At 40.0% G+C, this 23,202-nt stretch overlaps 1 protein-coding gene across 5 annotated transcripts in view; it reads right to left on the bottom strand.

The window, feature by feature from the left end:
• Window positions 1-4,217: 4,217 nt before the first annotated feature.
• Window positions 4,218-23,202, bottom strand: part of LOC132857156 (transcriptional enhancer factor TEF-3-like) — a 35,183-nt gene continuing 16,198 nt past the window's right edge. For 2 of the 5 annotated variants that reach the window (XM_060887149.1, XM_060887153.1), the window contains exons 3-12: window positions 14,093-14,157; window positions 12,673-12,723; window positions 10,865-10,999; window positions 10,411-10,454; window positions 10,252-10,310; window positions 10,034-10,164; window positions 9,725-9,898; window positions 6,439-6,579; window positions 6,019-6,171; window positions 4,221-5,095 (exon numbers count right to left, since the gene is read on the bottom strand). In XM_060887149.1, coding sequence (XP_060743132.1) covers window positions 4,982-5,095; window positions 6,019-6,171; window positions 6,439-6,579; window positions 9,725-9,898; window positions 10,034-10,164; window positions 10,252-10,310; window positions 10,411-10,454; window positions 10,865-10,999; window positions 12,673-12,723; window positions 14,093-14,157 — 1,067 coding nt within the window. In that variant the 3' untranslated portion in view covers window positions 4,221-4,981. Of the gene's footprint in view, window positions 5,096-6,018; window positions 6,172-6,438; window positions 6,580-9,724; window positions 9,899-10,033; window positions 10,165-10,251; window positions 10,311-10,410; window positions 10,455-10,864; window positions 11,000-12,660; window positions 12,724-14,092; window positions 14,158-23,202 lie in introns of all 5 variants that reach the window. The other 3 variants (XM_060887148.1, XM_060887152.1, XM_060887151.1) reach the window with 2 other exon arrangements.

The raw sequence follows: 23,202 nt of genomic DNA, 5'->3' as shown, positions 1-23,202 counted from the left end.
ACACATACTTTGCATCAAAGTTACCATATCCTTGTTAAAGTCTACTTAGTTAAAATAAAATGTTTATTATATATATATATATATATATATATATATATATATATATATATATATATATATATATATATATTAGTGGACACACCTTGAATTAACATGTCCCTTCGGTCACATTATTTTCAGTCTTTTCTAGTGGTTGAATGGTTGAAAAGCAATGTCTGACTTTCATTGGTTAACATTCATAGAATTTTTATTTATTATTACTTTTGTCAGATTAAAGTTTTTTCTGTCACCACTGTGAGTTTTACATTCATTTACTGACGGATACCAACAATTTTGTCCATGTGTATATACAGTATACATACATATATGGATATATCTATATATCATATATCTACTTCTTAACCAACATAAATATAAAATACTTGTTGCACATTTTAAAAGTCTAACTTCTTTAGACAGTGTTGATTCACACAGGGAGTAAGATATTTTTCTATCTTATAAAAGTCTCAGCCATACTGAAAATATGAACTTGAACCCTGAGGTATAGTCCAAGATGACCAATATGGATTTTGAATAGATTCTGTCACCTTTTTCCTCATAACTGTAATGCTTGAAATCTACACAGCAGTCACTGTATTCCTTAAAATATGCATTTTGAAGAGGAATAGATTTTTCTGTTTTATAGTCACCTACCTCAGGAAACATTCATAGCTGGTGAACAACTGGTGTGTGTTTTACAAGGTCTCTAAGGGATCCACGAAGTTGACGTTGAAAGGATCTAGTGTTGCTTACACAAAGAGTCACGGCACAATCCGGCCCAGTCTTAAAAGGTAATCGTAATGTAGCCTGGTGCGAATGAGTAGAATGGCTTCATGTTTGTGCATTGTTGTTGTACTCAGTAAAGTTGGGTCATGTTGGAACAACATGATTTAAGAAAAGCATCATGCCTCAAGTGTACAAAACTATACAAAGCATGAAGTCTTCACTGATTTGCATTTTGGTGATGTTCCACAGAAGGCTATGCCATTCAAACCGACTATAGTAGAAAACATCTTAATGTAATCTTACATTTATTTAAGGTTGTTTTAAAAAAACTTTTTTAATTAAATAAATAAACTGACTTAATTGATTAACATAGCAGGACACATAGAAGATCTAAACATTCAAAGCTGCAGTGTATAACCATTTCCTTTTTAAATTATTTGTCACTATAGAATCAAATAAATTTTAAGTTCTCATGCTGTCATTTTGGAAAAGAAGCATGGAAAGACGAATTGAAAGTAAGAACAGACGAATCATTTTATCACAAATCTCTACACCACACACGGCATGTTAATGTGGCATGTGATAACTATATAGCTGTATAGCTTACCACATGTGTCCTGTGTGTGGTCTACAAATATCTCTGATGGTGATGTTTCGCTCCCAGATGCACTAAAATGATTTTTAAGCCTGGTTTACAAAAAAGAACAACATGCCAGCGGAGAAGTCCACTCAGATTCCCCCGAGTAAGTACTCTGTGGTAGTGGAACACTTGAATTAACCCACAGAAAACTACAACTGACTATATAGTGTACAGTTATAGAAAGGAAATTATTGGCCACCCAGATAAGGATGACTTTCCTCTCAAAATTTCTTCCTCATATCGTTTTTCCTTTGTCACCGTTGCCTCTGGCTTTGTCTTTAGGGATAAATATAAATTATAATTAAAAAATTATAACCTTTTTTATTTATTCATTCATTCATTCATTTTCTACCGCTTATCCGAGCTACCTCAGGTCACGGGGAGCCTGTGCCTATCTCAGGCGTCATCGGGCATCAAGGCAGGATACACCCTGGACGGAGTGCCAACCCATCACAGGGCACACACACACACTCTCATTCACTCACACACTACGGACAATTTTTCCAGAGATGCCAATCAACCTACCATGCATGTCTTTGGACCGGGGGAGGAAACCGGAGTACCCGGAGGAAACCCCCGAGGCACGGGGAGAATATGCAAACTCCACACACACAAGGTGGAGGCGGGAATTGAACCCCCAACCCTGGAGGTGTGAGGCAAACGTGCTAACCACTAAGCCACCGTGCCCTCTTTTTTTTATTTATATTATAATATATATTTTTATACTGAACTTTTTATATTGAACTTATAAATCTCTGCAAATCTGCTTTGCAAAAAAATAGTAAAAAAAAATGTCCGTTGTTAAAAGCTCTATAAAATTAAAATGAACTTGAATTGAAAGCTGCAGGTCTTGACAACATACTTAGTCAGATGGTCAGGGTTTCACATGTGTTTACAGAAACTTTAAACATCTCCTTGAACCAACCAAAAGAGGACCTCCCTAGGACTCTTAACACCGCCTGCCTAATCAAACCTCTATTTGTCTATCTGAACTTGAACTTGAACTTGAACTAGAGGGCTAACATGAAAAGATCACCATGGAACTCCTAAAGTCCACTATTGCTTCAGTATCCGCAAAGCCACCAGGTGACCCCTCTTACCCATCCTATGGACTCCACCCACGTGCCACCTGGCAGAAGGGTTCTAAGCTAATTAGCTAGTTCTCACGTTAATACTGGTGTCTAATTTTTCTGTGTTTGCCCTTTGGACTTGTTTGCCACGTGGATTGATTCTGTTTGACTCTTGCTTTTCTTTGTGACCATGAATTGTGTTTGTCTAATACATGTGACATTAAACACCGCATATGGATCCCACTCAGTCGGCATCTGGGTTGTCGTTACAATGGGCTTTTTCTAGGATTTGCTTGTAGTAATTTTACCAAAGGTCAAATCTGCTGTCATATTCATTCAGGGATTTTATTTTAATCTTCAGTTAAAGATTTACAATTAGTTTGCTGACACTATATGTACCAATTAAGATTTTTGTGCTCATAAATGATTATCATATTAACTGAATACTTGACACATGACTCTTTGTGTAATTGTGTGTGTAGATGCAGTGGCAACACTATCTGCATCCTTGACTTACTCAACTGCAGGATTAAAGAGACATCCACTAGATGGCACATCTGAATCGGAACATCTGTGACCATCAGGTTTCTATGAAATGTCTATAATAAGTCATAAGCATGTGATTTAGTATGTTTAATCAATTGCAGACACTGTCACATAATTTTGAGAAACCTACACTATTTATTCATTAGTGTGGGTTTCATTGCACCAAGTGACGGTTGGATTTATTCATTTTATTTTTTCAGACACGCACATTTGGTGTGCCGACCAGTGTGGCAGCCATCTTGTGCATACAGATTTTCAAATAAAAAAAGTATAATCCCTAAGGTCAACAATTGAATTGTAGAATTGACTTAAGATTTTGAATGCAGGTAAACTGAGATGCTGTGACATTTACTTCCTTTAATTTCATTTTGTCAAAATGTGATTTGGGAGGTTTAGCTTCCTTACTGATATAGACAAATTACAAATTAAACACATGACTCTGTAGTCAAGTCCTGATATCCAAAGTTCCAAGTTTGTCTTCCCAGTTTTCTTTGCGCAGGCTCATACTGGCACACTTGTGCTCTCTTCTGCACATGTGACAGAATTCTGCTTCAAGTTAGAAAAGAATACATCGTGATCTCTTTATATATATATATATATATATATATATATATATATATATATATATATATATATATATATATATAATAGTAGTGTGCAAATGTTTTAGACAGGTGTGAAAAAAGAAATAACAAAAATGAACAATGCAGTGAATGAACAAAAGAGAAATCTAAATCGAATCAATATTTGGTGTGACCTCCCTTTGCCTTCAAAACAGCAGCAATTCTTCTAGGTACACTTGCACACAGTTTTTGAAGGAACTCGGCTGGTAGGTTCCAAACATCTTGGAGAACTACCCACAGATCGTCTGTGGATGTAGGCTTTCTCACATCCTTCTGTCTCTTCATGTAATCCCAAACACACTCGATGATGTTGAGATCAGGGCTCTGCGGGGGCCGTGCCATCACTTCATGCTGGTTTGAAGGCAAAAGGTAGTAACACCAAATATTGATTTGATTTAGATTTTTCTTTTGTTTGCTCACTTTGCATTTTGTAAATTGACAGAAATAAACCTCTTCTAAAGCATTCTTTGTTTACAGCCTTTTTTTTTTCACACCTGCCTAAAACTTTTGCACAGTACTGTGTATATATATATATATATATATATATATATATATATATATATATATATATATATATATATATATATATAAATGATAAATAGTACATAATGAATTGAAGTCAAACAGTATATGTCAGTAGTTTTCAGCTCCAGTCCTTAAAAACACCTTACACTGTTAACATGATTTATCCTATGTTTTTAATACACCAAATTCAGCTCATAACTCATAAGCTTCCTAAACTGAAGCTATGACAAACTACTCTCCCAAAAAAACAGTTTTTGAATTAAATACCAAATTTCTCTTGCATAATTGCATAAAAATATTGCGAGATGACCATACATGAAACGAGCCAAATAAAACATTACATTTTGGTGTACCTTTTTTTTCCCTCCACTTTGGAGTCTATACAATATTCTCTAAATATCTGTGGTGACTAGGTGAGCACCAGACAGAGCGTCACACATGCAACTGTGTGAAAGACATAACAAACACTCTTGAGTAAAACTGGATTAAAAAAGAGGGAAAAAAAAAAAAAAAACATCATGCATTTTCTTTCTAATCAGAGGTTCTGTTATACAAAAAGAAAAACACAAGAGAACACAAAATGCCTGTTACAACATGCACAGTGACCTCCTGACATTCTCAAGCGTTCCAATGGTTCCCGTTGTGTAAGGTTCTTGTAGTGATGCCTTGTCTGCTCAGGCCTCTGGACAGCAATACCCCGATGCACGTGACTGCAGTCAGTAGGGGGAGCTGTGGTGCTTTTAACTGTAGTAGTAGCAGTAGTAGTTGTCGTAGTGGTAAAAAAGGGGTCTAACGGCCTACATCTCGGTTTATCAGTCTTTGACCAGTCTGTAGATGTGATGCTGGGCACCGTGCTCACTGGTCGACACTTCGAACACATAAGCCACACAAAGCAAAGTTTCCAGAGTGTCCCTGTTCGCAACAACCTGAGACAGAGCAGACACAGGTGTAGAAAGTGAAGGAATATACATACAGCTATATATATAGTGCAACATATATATATATAAACCTGGAACAGATAGGAAATATTTAGGGTTATGTATCATGAATCTACACAAGATAGCTCTTAATATTTTAAACCCCTAAATTAGGTCTGTTGCAATTAGTTCTGACCGTAGTGTCCACCTGTGTCACATGATCTCAATAAAATCTCACCTGTTACTCTTGGTTGCTTCTCTGATTAATGTCTTTACCTGGTCGGTGACTTTTGTCTTCACTGCGCTGTTGGTTAAGTGCTTTCCAGAAGCAGGTGTATTTGTATTGAGATCACGTAGGACCTTTAGTGCTTTTCATTTGTAAATAAGAATTACTATACATACACCCAAAAAAAGGTTTCGATATTATGTGTTATTTTGTGATTCAAAGCATAATCCCATATAATCCCAATAAAAATCCATTTCCAGGATGTAACACTACAAAATGTGGAAAATCTCACTTATGCTAGCTAGTTGTGTATATGTGCTTGTCTGTCTGTTTTTTTGTCTCAAACAGTCAATCTGGCCTAAATCAGACTATTAAGAGGACACTGGAGCATGTGAGTGAGTCTCCTATGCTTCATTGTTCCCAGAGTCACAGTGTGTGGGCAGAAGCTAACACAGTCGACACCACTGTTCGAGAACTGTTGTTAGGAACACACTGTTGCTGGGGTAATAGCCTCATTTCCATTTGACTCAATGCACTCCTCTCTGCCTTGCAAAGTTAAATGCCACACTTACAGGGTTAGTTATTGATGAGCTAGAGGAATTTCTCACGCCACTACGAGATTTGCCTCTAGCTCTGTATTTGCAATAACCTCAACCAAATGGGACTTTAAAGAAATATGCAGCTTTGTCTTTGTGGGACTGTTTACCTGTAGAATAGTGAAGTTCTCCAGTACACTGTTCATCATGTATTTCTCTGGAAGATGTTTGAGTTTGTGGATGAAGTTGATCATATATTCACATAGAGGTGATCTGTGGATTCTAAATACATATCGGCCGTTCTCAAACCGTGCGTACTCCGTCTGCGAGAAGAGAAATAGGGAAAGGGATTCCTCATCTTGGTAAACACAATCAGAAAATCACATCACATTAAGTGTTTAATTTCAAATATATGAGCCAATTTGAAGCAATCTAATTGTTCTGTGATTCATAATAGTGCAATTGCTTATGTGACATGAAATGTGATTTCATTACTGTAATATCTTTGCAAATCTAAAGTGTACTGAAAAGCCACTGGCAATATTCCACTATAGTACATGCATCATTTTCGATTCCTCGTCTCCTCTTACCTCTACTTTTTCCACCACCTGCTTGCCGAAGGAGCAGACTTTAGTGGAGGAAGTGATGATCATGTTTTCGGAGCTCTCGTACTGGCTCGAGACACCATAGAAAAAACTACTGTCATCCTGGAGGTTCACGCTGAGGTCTGCCTGCACCGACACAAAAAGCCTTTCATCTTTTCGGCAGTTGTATATATACGATATCTGCTTTACAGTGCAACAGGTGCACAGTGTACACTGAGTCAGGTATAATTCAGCTAAAGTTGACCTAAATGCTATCACGAAAACATATCTGTCTTCAGGTTTATGCTGTAATGCTTTTTGGAACATGAATTACAGCACTTGCAGACCTGTATAGAGAACAAGAAAGCTGTCTGTTCCAAGAGTGTAGACTCAAATCTGCCAGAACAAGGTTTTAAATCTCTATTGTAAATTTCCAAAGACACGGTTTAAATATTGGAAATAAAAGGCTTAGCAATTCCTTACAGTATTTCTACTATCTATCTATCTATCTATCTATCTATCTATCTATCTATCTATCTATCTATCTATCTATCTATCTATCTATCAATCCATGTTTGGGCAAAGCATCATATCACAATGTCTGTCTGTCTGTCTGTCTGTCTATCTATCTATCTATCTATCTATCTATCTATCTATCTATCTATCTATCTATCTATCTATCCATCCATGTTTGAGCAAGGCATCATATCACAATTTCTATCTATCTATCTATCTATCTATCTATCTATCTATCTATCTATCTATCTATCTATCTATCTATCTATCTATCTATCTATCTATCTATCTATCTATCTATCAATCCATGTTTGGGCAAAGCATCATATCACAATGTCTGTCTGTCTGTCTGTCTGTCTGTCTGTCTGTCTATCTATCTATCTATCTATCTATCTATCTATCTATCTATCTATCTATCTATCTATCTATCTATCTATCCAGCCATCCATGTTTGAGCAAGGCATCGTATCACAAGTTCTTATCAATGGCATAAAAAGAATGATGAGCAAACTATTACACACACTTAAAAACAAATTGACAGGCTTGGAATTTCTATTTTATGAACTGTTTTTTAATCCAGAATGACATATTTCCTCCAAATACAAATATCAGTAAACAGAAACCCCTCCACTAAATTTACACTTTTACAGACTTTTAGTTTCTAACCTAGAGACATTTTGTTGGGAAAAAGGTAAAAAAAAAAAAAAAAATTATTCACCTCATTCATTACACACAAATATATTCAGGTGCACCAAGTAATAGATGTGTCAGTAAAGAGAAGAATCTAAGAGGTGTCTCACTCTGTGGAATCACCCTGACTCATCTGCTACTGTTCATGTTGCTGCATAAATCTACAGTCTGAACTTGAAAGAAGTCAGCCCCAGCCTCACTTCTTCTGACTCTCTCCATCGGTGGTGTTGTTGTGCTTGACTCTACAAAGTCCAAAATAATCCACCTCAAGACATTTGTTAGCACACATACTCTGGTGCGGCAGTGGGTGCTGAGCCCTGCTAGCACAATTATACAAGCCACCGTTGCTTTAATCCAGATTCCATATTTTCACATTACATATTGAGTTCCTAAACATTTTTCTTCAGTATAGTTAAACTGTGTACTATCACATAAAATGATCTAGCCAACTAATGTCCTTGCAAAGCACAATCGCCCACTCCAGCATGTTGACACAGATCACTGATCTGAAAAACCTCAGGTCACTCAGGTATTCAGTCAAGATATCACGTATCATCTGAACACATTTCCAGACAACAACATTTTTTTTCAATAACATCTATAACCTGTATACAACCGTATATTAGGAGATTTTTGCACGATAATGACCCAGATCCATGCAGATCTTAACAACAGAATGACTTGAACAGATATTTGGACTACAGCAAACCACGTTCTCATCTTAGCCCTTAAATAAACACACTCAAGGCAAGTTCACCTTTTCCCCTCTAGCTCCCTGCCTCTTAATGCCCCATTATAATCCCCCTGACACCTTTCTCCTCCCTGCACTGCTCTTCCATCTCTATTCCTTGTGCTTGGTTATTCCCTCATTTATCTTCATTTCTCAGCTGAACCCATGCTCTCTCTCTTTCTGCGAGGGAATTCATCCAATTACAATCAACATCCCGCAACGTTCAAAATTGCGTTACGCTGCCCAGCTCCCTGTGTAACAATTTAGCACGGCCGACTCAAATCCGATTGCGGCAGCACTTCAAAAGCGTGAGGCGATCCGTTAGGACATGGCCGCGGGGCGCAGTGCGAGACAGTGGCCATAGCCGGTGTGCAAATTTAATCTAGAATGCCATAGCTTTGGAGTACCACAGGAGGCCTGTCAGTGTTGTCATGGTGACCTGTGCATGTGGACACCCAAGTCATGACCCAATAAGTTTATGGAGCAGTGCTCATTGGTTTAGACTTCTTAGAAACAATAATGTAGATGATACTTAAAAATGGCCCTGGATAATATGACAGATTATACTGTCAGTGGGTATTGGATAATGAAAGTCCTTCTCAGACTAATCTTTGGTATTCTCCTAACCCTAACCCTAACCCTAGATTTATCACACGTTTTATCCCATATATTTAGTGCACATGTAGTCTTTTTGCACACCCTCTGCTCCTACAACAAACCTTAACAATAGATTTAGCAACAATAGACACTTTAAATCTATCTATCTATCTATCTATCTATCTATCTATCTATCTATCTATCTATCTATCTATCTATCTATCTATCTATCTATCTATCTGTATATCTGTCTGTCTGTCTGTCAGTCTAGGCGTGAGGGTTCTATAAATAAGCGGGTGCGTGTGTTGTGGGACGGTGTAACAGTGAGAGGGACAGGTGGCCAAGCTCAGATTTCACCACTGAAAAAGTAGAACCTGTCACTCTCCCCAAGCCAAGGCTCTAGAGATCTACAACATCCCACCCTCCCTCTCTTTGTGCCCCCTGGACAACTGTGTGTTTGGCCAGAGTAAAGCAAACACATCAACACTAATACACAACTATTCCTATATGACCTCAGATGTGCTCAACCTCCCCTATATATATAAATATATATATATATATATATATATATATATATATATATATATATATATATATATATATATATATATATATATACATAGATATATATATATGCTCACATAGTGAGCTCCGAGGTGATCAAAAAGGTCATAAAGTAAATCAGTCTGATCATTCTTAGTCATACTAATGTTTGAAGGGCAAATCATTGGCACATTAACATATTTCTTTAGGTCTTACCCAGAATTTGACCAGGAAGAAAGCATTCGCTGGTCCTTTTTCAAACAGTTCCTTCAGACCTCCTTTCTTCTCAGGGAATTTGTCATATATCTGCCGGATGTCCACAGCCTCCAAATAAGGGTCAGAGTATGTTGGATTTGACTGACCAATGTGCACAAACAAGTGCTTGTTGAACTGCTCAAGTCAGAACAGAAAGCATAAGACTTAATACAACCAAGATTAATTAATACGAAGCTTCTATTGATTTGAAAACTTCACTTAAGAATAAATGAAATTATGCAGTCTGATCTGGTTAATTCATAGACTCACATTCTCAGGGTCTTGTGGTTGCTCCAGGAAGGCAGAGAACTCCAACATCCGCAGCTTAGAGCTAGCTATACTTCTGCCCTGCCAAGGTGGGGCACTAGGAGACATAGACAGACCTGACGCACTCTCATACCCTAGAACAGAGTGGAAAAAATTGCATTGTAAGACCTGTTCTGACCATATGTGTCTTTGTGAAAACTAAGTATTAATGGCAGACAGACCTGTGATGGAAGGACCTGTGGCTTGCATGACGTAGTTCTGTTGTGAAAATGGTTTGATGCTGTGCGGACACAAGAATCATAGACGTTGTTGTAAAAGACCATTTTTTTCTGCATGCCAGATTTCTCCCTCTAATGTTGAATTTGGAAAATCTTACTTACTCCTCTGTAGGTGCTGGTTGACCAGGGATTGCTCCATGCCAAAACTAGAAAAAGAAGTTAGTTGATCGTCAGTTAGGTGATCGTCTATCAATTGCTGGACATTTAAATCCTAAAAGCCGAATTTGTTCAGGTGCTTTCCTCAGTCCAATCCTTAAAGTCCTCCACTAGATTCCATGACCCCGTCACCAGTTCACTGGTAGACTTTCCTTGGACCACTTTTGGTAGGTCATAACCACTGCAAGACCTGCTGTTTTGGAGATGCTCTGACTCGTCTAGCCATCACAATTTGTTCCCTGTTAATGTCACTCATTTACTTATGGCTTGCAATACACGAGAACTGACAATTAACCTCATACCTAATTTATCCCCAGTCCTTTACATGTGCCATTGTAATGAGATTCTAAACTTTTTTCACGTCACCATGAAGATGTGATGATTTCATGCCTGAACTCACCCCACCAGCAGTCGGGTACGCGGGCCGCGAGAGGCTCTGCAGGGCCATTTTGTTTTGGAAAGCAGTAGGAGAGATGATCTGTGCTGATGACATGTTGGCCATGCTTTGGAGGGCCTTGTCTTTGGCTGCCTGGTCCTTTCAAGAAAGAAGTAGACAATAGTGACATTACCAGGGCGCAAGATATCAGTCACCATTCATTCATTCATTCATCTTCTACCGCTTATCCGAACTACCTCGGGTCACGGGGAGCCTGTGCCTATCTCAGGCGTCATCGGGCATCAAGGCAGGATACACCCTGGACGGAGTGCCAACCCATCGCAGGGCACACACACACTCTCATTCACTCACGCAATCACACACTACGGACAATTTTCCTGAGATGCCAATCAACCTACCATGCATGTCTTTGGACCGGGGGAGGAAACCGGAGTACCCGGAGGAAACCCCCGAGGCACAGGGAGAACATGCAAACTCCACACACACAAGGTGGAGGCGGGAATCGAACCCCGACCCTGGAGGTGTGAGGCAAACGTGCTAACCACTAAGCCACCGTGCCCCCCCTCATCAGTCACCATAACATATAAAAAAAAAAAAATGTAATGTTGGGTTAAGTTTTACATACTGTCTTTGGACCAAAGAGTATGAAATGTCAATTTGAATTCATATCTAAATTAGTCCTAATATTATCATTTAGATAAGAATCTATGCAGAATGCTCATATTTGTTACAAAGCAAATCTATCCTAAACCTAGCTGTGTTCCTGAATAAAGCAGTTCTAATCCTGCTGCGGCCTTTCAGAACAGGAATTTAAACTTTATGCCCCTGCCAGACTGCAGCTAGTGTTGACAAGATGCCTGTTACTCCTGGAGGTCAAACTAAGAGCTCAAAGCTTCCAGCTTTATGAAACCCCAGAACAGCTCGGAAAACATCAAGTGGAAAAACACTGTCTCTGAACCAGTTGCAAATCCTGATCCACTGCTATGTGTGAAGCTCTATGTGTAGAATCCTCATTTAATTAATTACAGCTCTAGAAGACTAAACTGTTTATAAAGAATCAGTGGCAACATGAATAAAGATTTCTTGATCAAGTAAAGCACAAGCTTTACTGCCCATGCACTGGTTTAGGAGCTGTTGAGTCTTTGAAAAACAACAAGCCATCGCATTCTTCAGCCTAGACCAGAGCAACAGTGCAAGATGGTTATAACCAGTATTATGGGCATATGCGAGTGTCTGTCACTGTTCTCTGGTCAGAATTGTATTTAAAAGGCTTGTCAGTGGTAGCCTTGTGACCAGCTCTGGGCTCTGACAGCTGGGCTATGATGGCAGACAGCCAGAGGGGGGGTGAGTGAACTATACCGTGCAATAAAAGACATGAAAGCACGAGAGGAAAGATAGTACACAAGGGTCAAGTTCAAACTCCTATAGTTTCTAAGAGGTCAGAGGGAGTTCAAATGTCACATCGTGGATGGTAATTGGGGGCATGTGGTAGCCTAGTGGTTAAGGTGCCGGACTACCAATCAGAAGGTTGTGAGTTCGATTCCCACTTCCACCAGGCTGCCACTGCTGGGCCCCTGAGCAAGTCCCTTAGCCCTCAGTTACTCAGTTGTATAAAAATTAGATGAAAAAATGTAAGTCGCTCTGAATAAGGCCGCCTACTAAATGATGTAAATGTAAATGTAGATGTGAAGAATGAGTTAGATTGGCTGCTTTGTGGTTAAGGCATTGGGCCACTGCCAAATGAAATGTAAAGGGTGACAATTTGGTAATGGGTGGATCCATTTCAGGGGAGCCACTACCTTCAGTTTCACCTGTATCTCCCGAGCCTTCCTCCGTGCCAACACTTGGATATGACTGGACACCTGCAGAAAAGATACAGTCAGTTATCCCAAAGTTATGCATAAAACAAAACATTTGATGGTCAAATACCGTTGACAATTTGCATAGTTCAGAGGGGTACAGCGGACAGGACCCTGAGAGATCTTCAGCTGAATAGTCACTTACACACCAAGCTCAGATGAGCTGTATGTTTTGACAGCTTTCTAATATAGCCAGCAATACCTTTTTCATCAGTGTGTGCTTCGGTAGCTCTTCTGTAAGTTCGGACCAGACAGGCTGGCATTCATTCCCTACCAGCATCAATGAAACTTGGGTGCCCATGACCCTGTCACCAGTTCACTGAAAGGCCTTTCTTAGACCACATTTGGTAGGTTGTAACCACTGCATACCAGGAACACCCCACAAGACCTGTTGTTTTGGAGAGACCCAGTCTTCTAGCCATCACAATTTGTTCCTTGTTAATGTCACTGAGACTTTTTTCCAGCTCCCAATAAATAAGAACTGACTGTTCACTTGCTACCTAATACTGTATATCCCCAGTCCTGTAAATGTGTTATTGTAAGTAAATAATCAACTTTATTTCAGTGTTGTGTTGTTATGGCTGATCATTGTGTATAAAGTCCTTTCATTGTCAGTTAGCTTGCTCTACTTTGTAAATTAGAGCATTATTGTATCTATATTTATCTATTATTATCTATTATTTATTATTTATCTATATTGTAAATATTAAACACTATCGAAAAATTGGTCTATAAATTTCATAAATGAAAATTCAAATATATTAACAGTTCTAGATTTCTTTGTCCTTGGGCGTTATATTTTTATCATATCTGTTTATTACTTGGTTAGTTCTGTTAGTTACCCTCATAATATCCCAGATTCTAGGAACAGGTGTCTGATCTCCCTTTTCCGGAGCACTATCCCTGCGCTCAAATTCCAGAATTCCCACATTCATCCTTCCCACCTTCTTCCTCTGTGGCACAGGCACTTAAGCCTCATGTATGTTGCCAATATCGAACGCCTTAGGGACTACTATCAGATTCCAGAGCCTAACCCAGAGCAGTGTGATCAGGGTTACACCCCGATTGTGAGAGAACGACTGGTTATGGCTCTAACAAGCCCGGCTATGTAAGGTGGCAAAGATCGAGCCCGTTATTCTATCCAGCAGCATCTGTGTGTGGGTCCTCAGGCATAAATCACATAACTGGGCTCTGTTTCAGCACAGAGGCCCGCAGAGGCCTAATAATCACACGCTCACTACACTCTGAGCTGCCAGTCTAATTAAGTTCCAATTTTTTTTTCACTTCATCCAGGTCTGTATGATGTCTAAGATTATAGGCTGACATCGGGCACACACTAGTATCTGTTGGTAAACAGACCAAGTTGTCTCACCTGTTTTCTCGTCCGCGTCTTTCCTGTTCGTAGTTTGATGTAGCGTGCTATTAGCTCATTCCGTCCTAGCGACCGAAACAGAAACCAGAATGTCAAAATGTTGCATTTATAAGTGAACATTTCATGAATACTGAGGTCGGTTTTGTGTATCAGGCAGTGACGATAAATATGATATGATATGCAGGTTTTTGTTTATATGAAAACCCTAAAATAAAAAAAAATAAAAAAACTAGTAATGTTTTTGAGGAGGGAAAGAAAAAAAAAACTTACAATAATTATTTACATCATTACAATTGTTTGCTTGTAATACAACATTTTTTTGGAGTAAATGTCTTTACATCCTTACAAAAGGAAGAATTCCTTCAGATTCATTTAAATTGTGAGTTGATCTTCTGCACAAGGCCTTGTCCAAATCATTGTACAGTTTTTCAACAGGATTTAGAACTGATCTCATGCCTTCCCAAAACATTGATCAGCTTCCTCTGACGAAGTTCCTTTGTTGACTTGGATATGTACTTTGGGTGGTATCGTGCTAGAAGATATTTTTTTTCCTGATCTTCAGCTGTCTAATAGAGGGCTGTAGGTTTTGTGCCAAAGTGGTCCCTGCTGAAAAGAAGCAGCCCAACAAGATGATACTGAAGCCACCATGCTTCACCATGGGTATGGTGATGTTTGGGTGATAAAGACCCTTGTCTTGTTTCTGCACCAAATTTATCTTTAAAAACTATGTATAAAATGGGTAAGGTTATGTTTAAATAGTTATGCACATGGTTTCATTTCGTGTTTTCATGAGAAAGAGTATCCATTGAGCCACCCTACCTCGGTCCAGACAAGACTGGACAAGACTGGAAATTCTTTTATACATTATTTTCAGAAATTCCTCTTCGGATTGACAACAATGAGATCCAGTACCTACTTTGTAAGCTCAATGTGGACCACAGCTTCACCAGTCAGATGAAACCAAAAATGTTAAGAAAATCCTACAGAAACAGCCGATCTTTATTTGGATTCCATTGGAGTCACTGCACTGATGTATGATAAGCATGAGTATCAATGTGATTGGTTCGTTCTGAATACAATCACATGCTCCATTATAAAAAAAGTGTGAAAACATTTTTCTTCCCTTTTTCCATAAAATTTTCACAGAAATTTCCATTTGAATCGTTTAGCTTTTAAGCTTAATGGTTGCTCTGTCCTTTACATTTACATTTACGGCACTTGGCAGATGCCCTCATACAGAGCGAGTTACAGTTTTTATATCATTTTTATACAACTGAGCAATTAAGGGTTAAGAGCCTTGCTCAGGGGCCCAGCAGTGGTATCTTGGTGAACCTGATATTTGAATCACATAGAATGATGTGGTAGCTCAGATGTTAATGTTTTAGACTACTGATTGGAAGGTCAAGAGTTTGAATCCCAGGTCCACCAAGCTGCCACTGCTGAGCCCTTGAAAAAGGCCCTTAACCCCATAATTGCTCAGCTGTATAAATTGAAATAAAATGTAAGTCACTCTGGATAAAGGTGTCATCTAAATGCCAGAAATGTAAATGATCACTAATCAGTAAACATAGAACACAATCCCAAAAACCTTCGATTTTAACAGTTGTGCAGGCTTTACAGCGTGTACAGAGGCTTTACATCCATTAGACATATTTGAGGTGTAAATGTATACTTTAAATCATACTAAAATAGACTACATTTATTATGCACATCATGTATAAACAGTGGTATTGAAAGATATACAGTATGTCATTCATTCATTCATTCATTCATTCATTCATTCATTTTCTACCGCTTATCCGAACTATTCTCGGGTCACGGGGAGCCTGTGTGTATCTCAGGCGTCATCGGGCATCAAGGCAGGATAGATATATGTCAAATTAATTATATATAAATAGAGTTTGAGTATATTAGAATATGCTGTAAGACTGGATCCCGGGTATCTGTTAATGAGTGTAACTGTGTGAGAAGGAAAAAGGGTGCGTACATGTGTGCATATTTATGTCATGAAGAATGACACCTAGAGTTGTTGAACAACAGCGAGTCGTTCTAAAGCAACTCTGGCTCGGGGAAGCTGGACTGCAGCTGGCATGTATGTGTCAATGTTTATGGAATATGCCTTTAAACCTGCCATAAATCATCTTGGCTTGTTCCTCAGCTGCTCTCCAGTTACCTACCACGAAGATTCACAGCACCAGTCATGTGGCAAAGAGCTCCTTAAACCATTTCACTAACCCAAGGCACTCCTTAACGCACTCACATACCGTATATATGAGCTTTATAGAGAAAACAGAGCTGTGAGTTGACCTTGTGGGCAGTGAGGGTCTTCAAAACAGAAAAAGTGCCTACTTCAGCTAAATAAAGAGCAGTTTTTCTGTTGCCCTTGAAATGTAATGGCAAATAGGATTTGGGTAGAACAGGCTAGTGGTAGAACAGCTTTAAAACAAAACTCCCTCCCACAGGTGCGAGTGTGGTCTGACATACGGCAAAGTGATCATAGATGAGAGCATCCCAGCTGAGCATTGCCAGGCAATAAAAAAGTTGGCGTGGCTTTTTCTCTGTTTTGGATGTTTTGCCAAAGCATTATGGGGGGTCTCAGGTTCTGACAGACATCACATTAAAAGAAGACTAAATCAACTGCTTAATTTGAAACTTTAAGAAGCTGGTTGGTGTGAATCATAAAAACGTAAAGGAGGATTAAGGTAGAAACAAGAGAAGAGCCTACAGTACATGCATGAAAGTTCTTGCTAACTGTCTCCATGTTCAGGTCTGCTGTTAACTCAAAAGTAAGCACAATGTCACATAATCCTCTTTTGTAGTAATATGTTGGCTGGATTTTAAGCATAGCAGACTGTATTGATTGTACAACTAAAAAGCCAACACAAAATTCATTTTTACTACTAATTACTGATATTTCTCATACACTGTTTATTTCACAAAATACTGGTTCTCGTCTGTCCTGGGATCATTTTGACTTCTGTCTTGTGTTCAGTAAGTCAAATTTTCAATGATGTTTAGACTGAGTGATGTGAATGTGACTTGACTTGGGGTTTTTATCTCATTTTTATACAACTGAGGGTTAAGGGCCTTGCTCAGGGGCCCAGCAGTGGCAGCGTGGTGGACATAGGATTTGAACTTCTGATCACAACCTTCTGATTGGTTGCCCAACACCTTAACTACTAGGCTACCACATCCCCAATGTGCTACCACACTAGGCTACTAGGCTACCACATCCCCAGTAATAGGTTTCAGGTCAGTGTCCTTCTGTTGGTTGAAACAATGATATCTGTATTATTTGAACATTATAACTATGCCTTCAGGGGGGCACGGTGGCTGAGTGGTTAGCACGTTCGCCTCACACCTCCAGGGTTGGGGGTTCGATTCCCGCCTCTGCCTTGTGTGTGTGGAGTTTGCATGTTCTCCCCGTGCCTCGGGGGTTTCCTCTGGGTACTCCGGTTTCCTCCCCCGATCCAAAGACATGCATGGTAGGTTGATTGGCATCTCTGGAAAATTGTCCGTAGTGTGTGATTGCGTGAGTGAATGAGTGTGTGTGTGTGCCCTGCGATGGGTTGGCACTCTGTCCAGGGTGTATCCTGCCTTGATGCCCGATGACTCCTGAGATAGGCACAGGCTCCCCGTGACCCGAGGCAGTTCGGAATAAGTGGTAGAAGATGAATGAATGAATGAACTATGCCTTCATGCTTTGAAATATATTCCAATAATCCATTAACGTGCAGATGAGGCAGCTTTGATTACAAGAGCACAGTTCAGTCGATCAGCAAACAGAACAAATTGAACTAGACTAGGTAACTAGGTACAAATATAAGGTTACTGTAAACCCTGAAAGCATAAACAAAGATCAATGATCAAGGCTTGGTATCGTCAGAAACTAAACTAAGCTCATACATTACAACTGATGCACGCGTGACACTCTTATTAAGGGTGGGTGTAAGTGTGAATAGGAACAGGTGAGTGTGATTAAAAGTCTTGTGGCTGTGAATGAGAAATTGGGAGGTTGAGGTAAATGTTGGGAAATGGATTTTGTGGATTTGTTGGATTTGTTGACCTGACAGCATCCTATTAAAAATCTTGTGTTAGTATTGCTTCTTAATAATATAACAAACATTTGATTTTGACAGACCTAATGTCTTTTCTCTGTCTCTGACGTGATGTGTGTATTGGCACAGAGTCTACAAGTCTCTGGGTCTGTACTGGAGGAATCACGACAGACACCTTTCAATTGATCGCATGCCTGTATATATAGATCAGTTTACTTACCCTCAAACTCAATGTGGTACAAATTTGTGTTTTAATCTTACAGTATTCATTTTTATTTCAGGGACATAAAAACAGAACATGCCTAATGAAATGCAGGCTATATAAAGATATAAAGATTGTTCTGCCTCCTTTCACTTTAAGTCACTGATGTATCATACATGGAAGTGAAATAAGTCACTGTACACAGTGTCATATTTCACTTCCATGTATGATACATCAGTGACTTTTACGGGAATAACACTACCAAGAGATGACACTGTGCCACAGTATGGACTGCAGGTCCATACTGTGGCACAGTGTCATCTCTTGGTAGTGTTATTCCCTTAACGACTATTCATTCATTACATCTCTGACCTTCACAGCAGGATTTAGATCTGATGAGTTTAAGCATCTTACCATATTATCAAATCTTGCTTTGGGGACCACATTTTAAAAATGTCACACTTTGGTGGAACCTAGCATTCCTGCCAAAGATTTTACTGCTGCGATTTATCAGTAAACCTATAATCCTCTCTGCTCTTGCAGATGTGACCGTGTCCAGGTCTACCCTGTATCCAGAGAGGGCTCTAGCGCAATGTAAATGTGTCTGCCAGCTTGCCGGCCAGCTTTAGGGAGATCCATAAAGGGCCTCACTATCCAAACACAGGTTAGTTGGGTAAGTAAAGCAAATGACTAAACACAGGTCAAAAAGCAATTATTTTGTATATCAATTGTCAACACTGCTAGATTTTACAGACTCAATGTCACTACGGCACTTTGACTGAGTCTGTCTTGTTACCAAAGGAATACACTATCAGGATGCTGAATAATTCTCACCCTTGACAGAGAAGACTATGAAAATGTTTCTTGTCTCCTCCTCAATAAAAAGTAGACTGGTTCTCATGGTTAGCAAACTTATTTCCCCAGGATATTCCACAGCCTACATACAGTACATGGCCATTAATGACCACACACACATGCACATTGTTATGCTCACAGACACCTGACTTCTAACCATGCACCCCTGTCACTGATCAGTACCAGCACTACAGTATATACTGGACTTTCCTACACAGAAACAACACAAAGTAAACACAAATTTGTGTTTTGCATCTTTATCTCAATCCAGCTCCTGTCACAGTGTCCGTACCAATGATAGAGGACCCACTTGTGGACGCACCATCAACCTTTGCAAATAGCCCCTCCTTTTACATGTCAGTGCACATCATCAGAAGCAAATGTTATTTATGTTTATAGTCATGTCTTAGCATCCCCTAATCCTAGGCTTCCCCTGTTTTCAGGCACCTCAGCTTTCTTTGGTATCGTCAGTGGATAGCCCCGGGGAACTCCCAATCCAATCCCTTCTAAGAACCTCAACCTCAAGAAGGTCAGGAAAGCCAAGGCCAGTGGATTATCCCACATAGTTCCTATTGCTGTGCAATAAACTGTTACCCAGGGCCTTCTGGCAACTATGAGTACTGTGTAATGCTTTATAGGATATCTTGCTGTCCCTCATTCTTCCAATGTATAATACAGGAAGTCCTGTTGGACAGGCTGGGGAAAAAAACCAAATATCCTTATGTACTCCCTCTCCTACAAAACTACAGCCCTCAAATGCATCAAGGCACTGCAGCAATTCCTCAGCTTCACCAACTTCTTTTGCCACTTTATAGCCTGTATACAAGTATGCCAAAACAGATGCTCTGTCACTTATGTACACCACCGACATACAAGAGGGGAGCGAGGAGGCCATTCTTCGTGGCTATCATTGACTGGGAACAGGACTGGGCCATCACACACACCCCTTAGCAACAGCTTCCCTTTGCATGTCCCCAAACAAACAGTTCATACTAGTAAAACTGAGAACGACGCTTATCTTCGAGGCACATGCCTCCGTTTCTATGTACATTGGATGCCCAGACATCAATGTACATACCATCTGCTGCATAATAAGTATTGCTTGCTCAAAATGCATTCAGATGTACACTGTGCCATCTCCTCCTGTACAGGTTGTGCATAAGCCAAGATGCCCACACCCAGTGACCCTGGTCTTACAAAGCTGTTGATTTCCTCACTGACCTGCTAGATTCCCACGGTCGCATTGTCATTGTAACCATCGTTGTCTACTTTTAAACATCAGTGTACCTCATCTCTCTGCCCTGCCTGCTGAAAGACTTTGCCACAGAAGAACTTGACATGTGTTCTAGTGCTGTGAGCAACCAGGGCCCACAGTTCACCTCACAAGTGTGGGTCAGCTGTGACTAACCATAAGCCTGACATCTGGCTATAACTCACAAGCAACCTGGCAGGTAAAGAGGGCCAGCAAAATATTTTTGTGCACTTTCTGTGGAGCGAACCCAGAGGACTGGATTCTGCCAGGTTTATGCCATGGATAGAACATGAACAGAACTCACCATGCCACTCCAACACACAACTTACCTACTTCCTGTGTGTGTTTGAGTACAAGCACCCACTGTTCCTTGGGAAGCCATGACCTCTAAGTCCTTGGCCATGGATGAATTGTTCTGATAAGGTGACAGGTATGGGAAGACACTCACTGATGGCTAGAATAGGTGTCCTGAACAAAGTAAACACTGTTTGTGCTTTAAGATTTGTCTGCCTGCATTTTCAACCAAAACTCAAAACTATTTCAGAAGGAAACAAAGAAAAGCAAAGCAAGTTGCAACATTGTGGAAAATGTTAAAGTAGTCATCGCAAAAAATGAATGAAAATAACAAGTATAACAGTATAACAAAGAGAGAGAGAGAGAGAGAGAGAGAGAGAGAGAGAGAGAGAGAGAGAGAGAGAAAGGGCAAATGTCAGGGCCAGCGTGTGTGTGTGTGTGTGTATCATGTTTGCTGGGGCAGAGCCAAAAAGCAGTCATTCAGTCAAGAGTGCAATCGTGGAAGGGTGAATAGCTGCAGCTACCTGAAACACACACACACACACACACACACACACACACACACACACACACACACCCTCTTGCCCTCTTCTCAGGGACAGAAGAGGTCATACCAGACAGAATTGATGTCATGCAAAGGAGCAGCCGCCTTCACAAGGTCTCGTACCTCATAAATCTCTCTGACCCTTTGGATGCCCTCTCTCTCTCTCTCTCTCTCTCTCTCTCTCTCTCTCTCTCACTCTCTCTCTCTAGCTATCTCTCTCTTTCCAACTCTCTCTCACTGAACACCCCCCTCCCCTGCACATTCTTTTCATTCCTAAGCTCTGAGTTCTCCTCACATTGAGTTCTGCATCTGCTCAGAACGGAAGGAGGGATGGGGATAGACACACACACACGCACACGCATTTGCGTTCACACAGCATTTGCGCACACACACATATACATGCATGTATGCAACCACACGCACCCACAAATCAGCACATGTAGCGAGGGAGTAATGTGTGTGTGTGTTTTCTGAATAGAAGCTACATCTGCTGTCCATACGCTCTCCTTGGGGATGAGAACTACATTATGGTCTCAGGAATCTGGAGTTTGACTGAGACTTCCTTTCTAACAGAACACAACCCTGTAACTGGCAGCGTCACTGTGTGTGTGTGTGTGTGTGTGTGTGTGTGTGTGTGTGTGTGTGTATGTTCTTATGTTGTTTTTCATTTCCCAATTGTGTCCTTGCTGGACTTGATACATAAAACACTCTAAGAGCTCTCAAAACTGTTGAACGTGAACATCTGGATGTAAGACAGATGTAATAACACAAAATCTAACTCGGAGATTATACAACAGTTTTAACCCAAATGATGGACATCATTAATAAGCTGTCTGTCTATTTTTTTAGTAAGTAAATTATTAACATGCTTAAATATTGCATTATTGCATACCCGTCTTACATCTTTGTTGCTTCCTTTTTCATTCCTATTAACCCAACAATTATTATTTTTCTTTTTTTAGGATTTATTTTTGTCCTTTAATTTTGAGGGTCTCAAAAAATGCAATTTTATTTTTTCGGTTTTGCTTTTGCAAAATTTAGGAAACCATACTAAAAGATGGTTTCTTGGTCCTAAAATAATTCAGTCCCAGAAGTCTAATTGAACTAATTTAACATGAGGAAAATGTTGTAAAAAAATTATTACTGGTGTATCGCTGGAATTTCAACCCTGTCCAAATCCATGTGATACGATTACCTTTTCTCTCACTCATTCATTTTCTACCGCTTATCCGAACTACCTCGGGTCACGGGGAGCCTGTGCCTATCTCAGGCGTCATCGGGCATCAAGGCAGGATACACCCTGGTCGGAGTGCCAACCCATCACAGGGCACACACACACACTCTCATTCACTCACGCAATCACACACTACGGACAATTTTCCAGAGATGCCAATCAACCTACCATGCATGTCTTTGGACCGGGGGAGGAAACCGGAGTACCCAGAGGAAACCCCCGAGGCACGGGGAGAACATGCAAACTCCACACACACAAGGTGGAGGCGGGAATCGAACCCCCAACCCTGGAGGTGTGAGGCGACGTGCTAACCACTAAGCCACCGTGCCCCCACGATTACATTTTCCTTCTACAAAAATAACCCCAGAAATAACCCCAGGTGATATACAGTATATCCCGTCCAAACTGACACGTTTGTAAAATTTCCATTATATCCTATGTGAAAAGAGATTTTGCTCTTTTCTATCATCTCCTGCTCAGACCATGGTTCAAAAAGAATGTTAGCCAAAATGCAGATGGATAAAATATTCTTCTATTGTTCTCTTATACTAAATAATGCATACAGATGACACTCTGGATTTGATCGAAAATGGATCGTAAACAGGGGCGGTTCTAGCCCTTTTTTAGGGTGGCTCCAGCCCCCCTGTCTGTGATCTCAGTCACCCTAAAAC

The sequence above is a fragment of the Tachysurus vachellii genome, chromosome 14, assembly GCF_030014155.1.
Source record: "Tachysurus vachellii isolate PV-2020 chromosome 14, HZAU_Pvac_v1, whole genome shotgun sequence".
Classification (NCBI taxonomy): Eukaryota; Metazoa; Chordata; class Actinopteri; order Siluriformes; family Bagridae; genus Tachysurus; species Tachysurus vachellii.
This window is presented reverse-complemented; position numbering and strand designations above follow the sequence as displayed.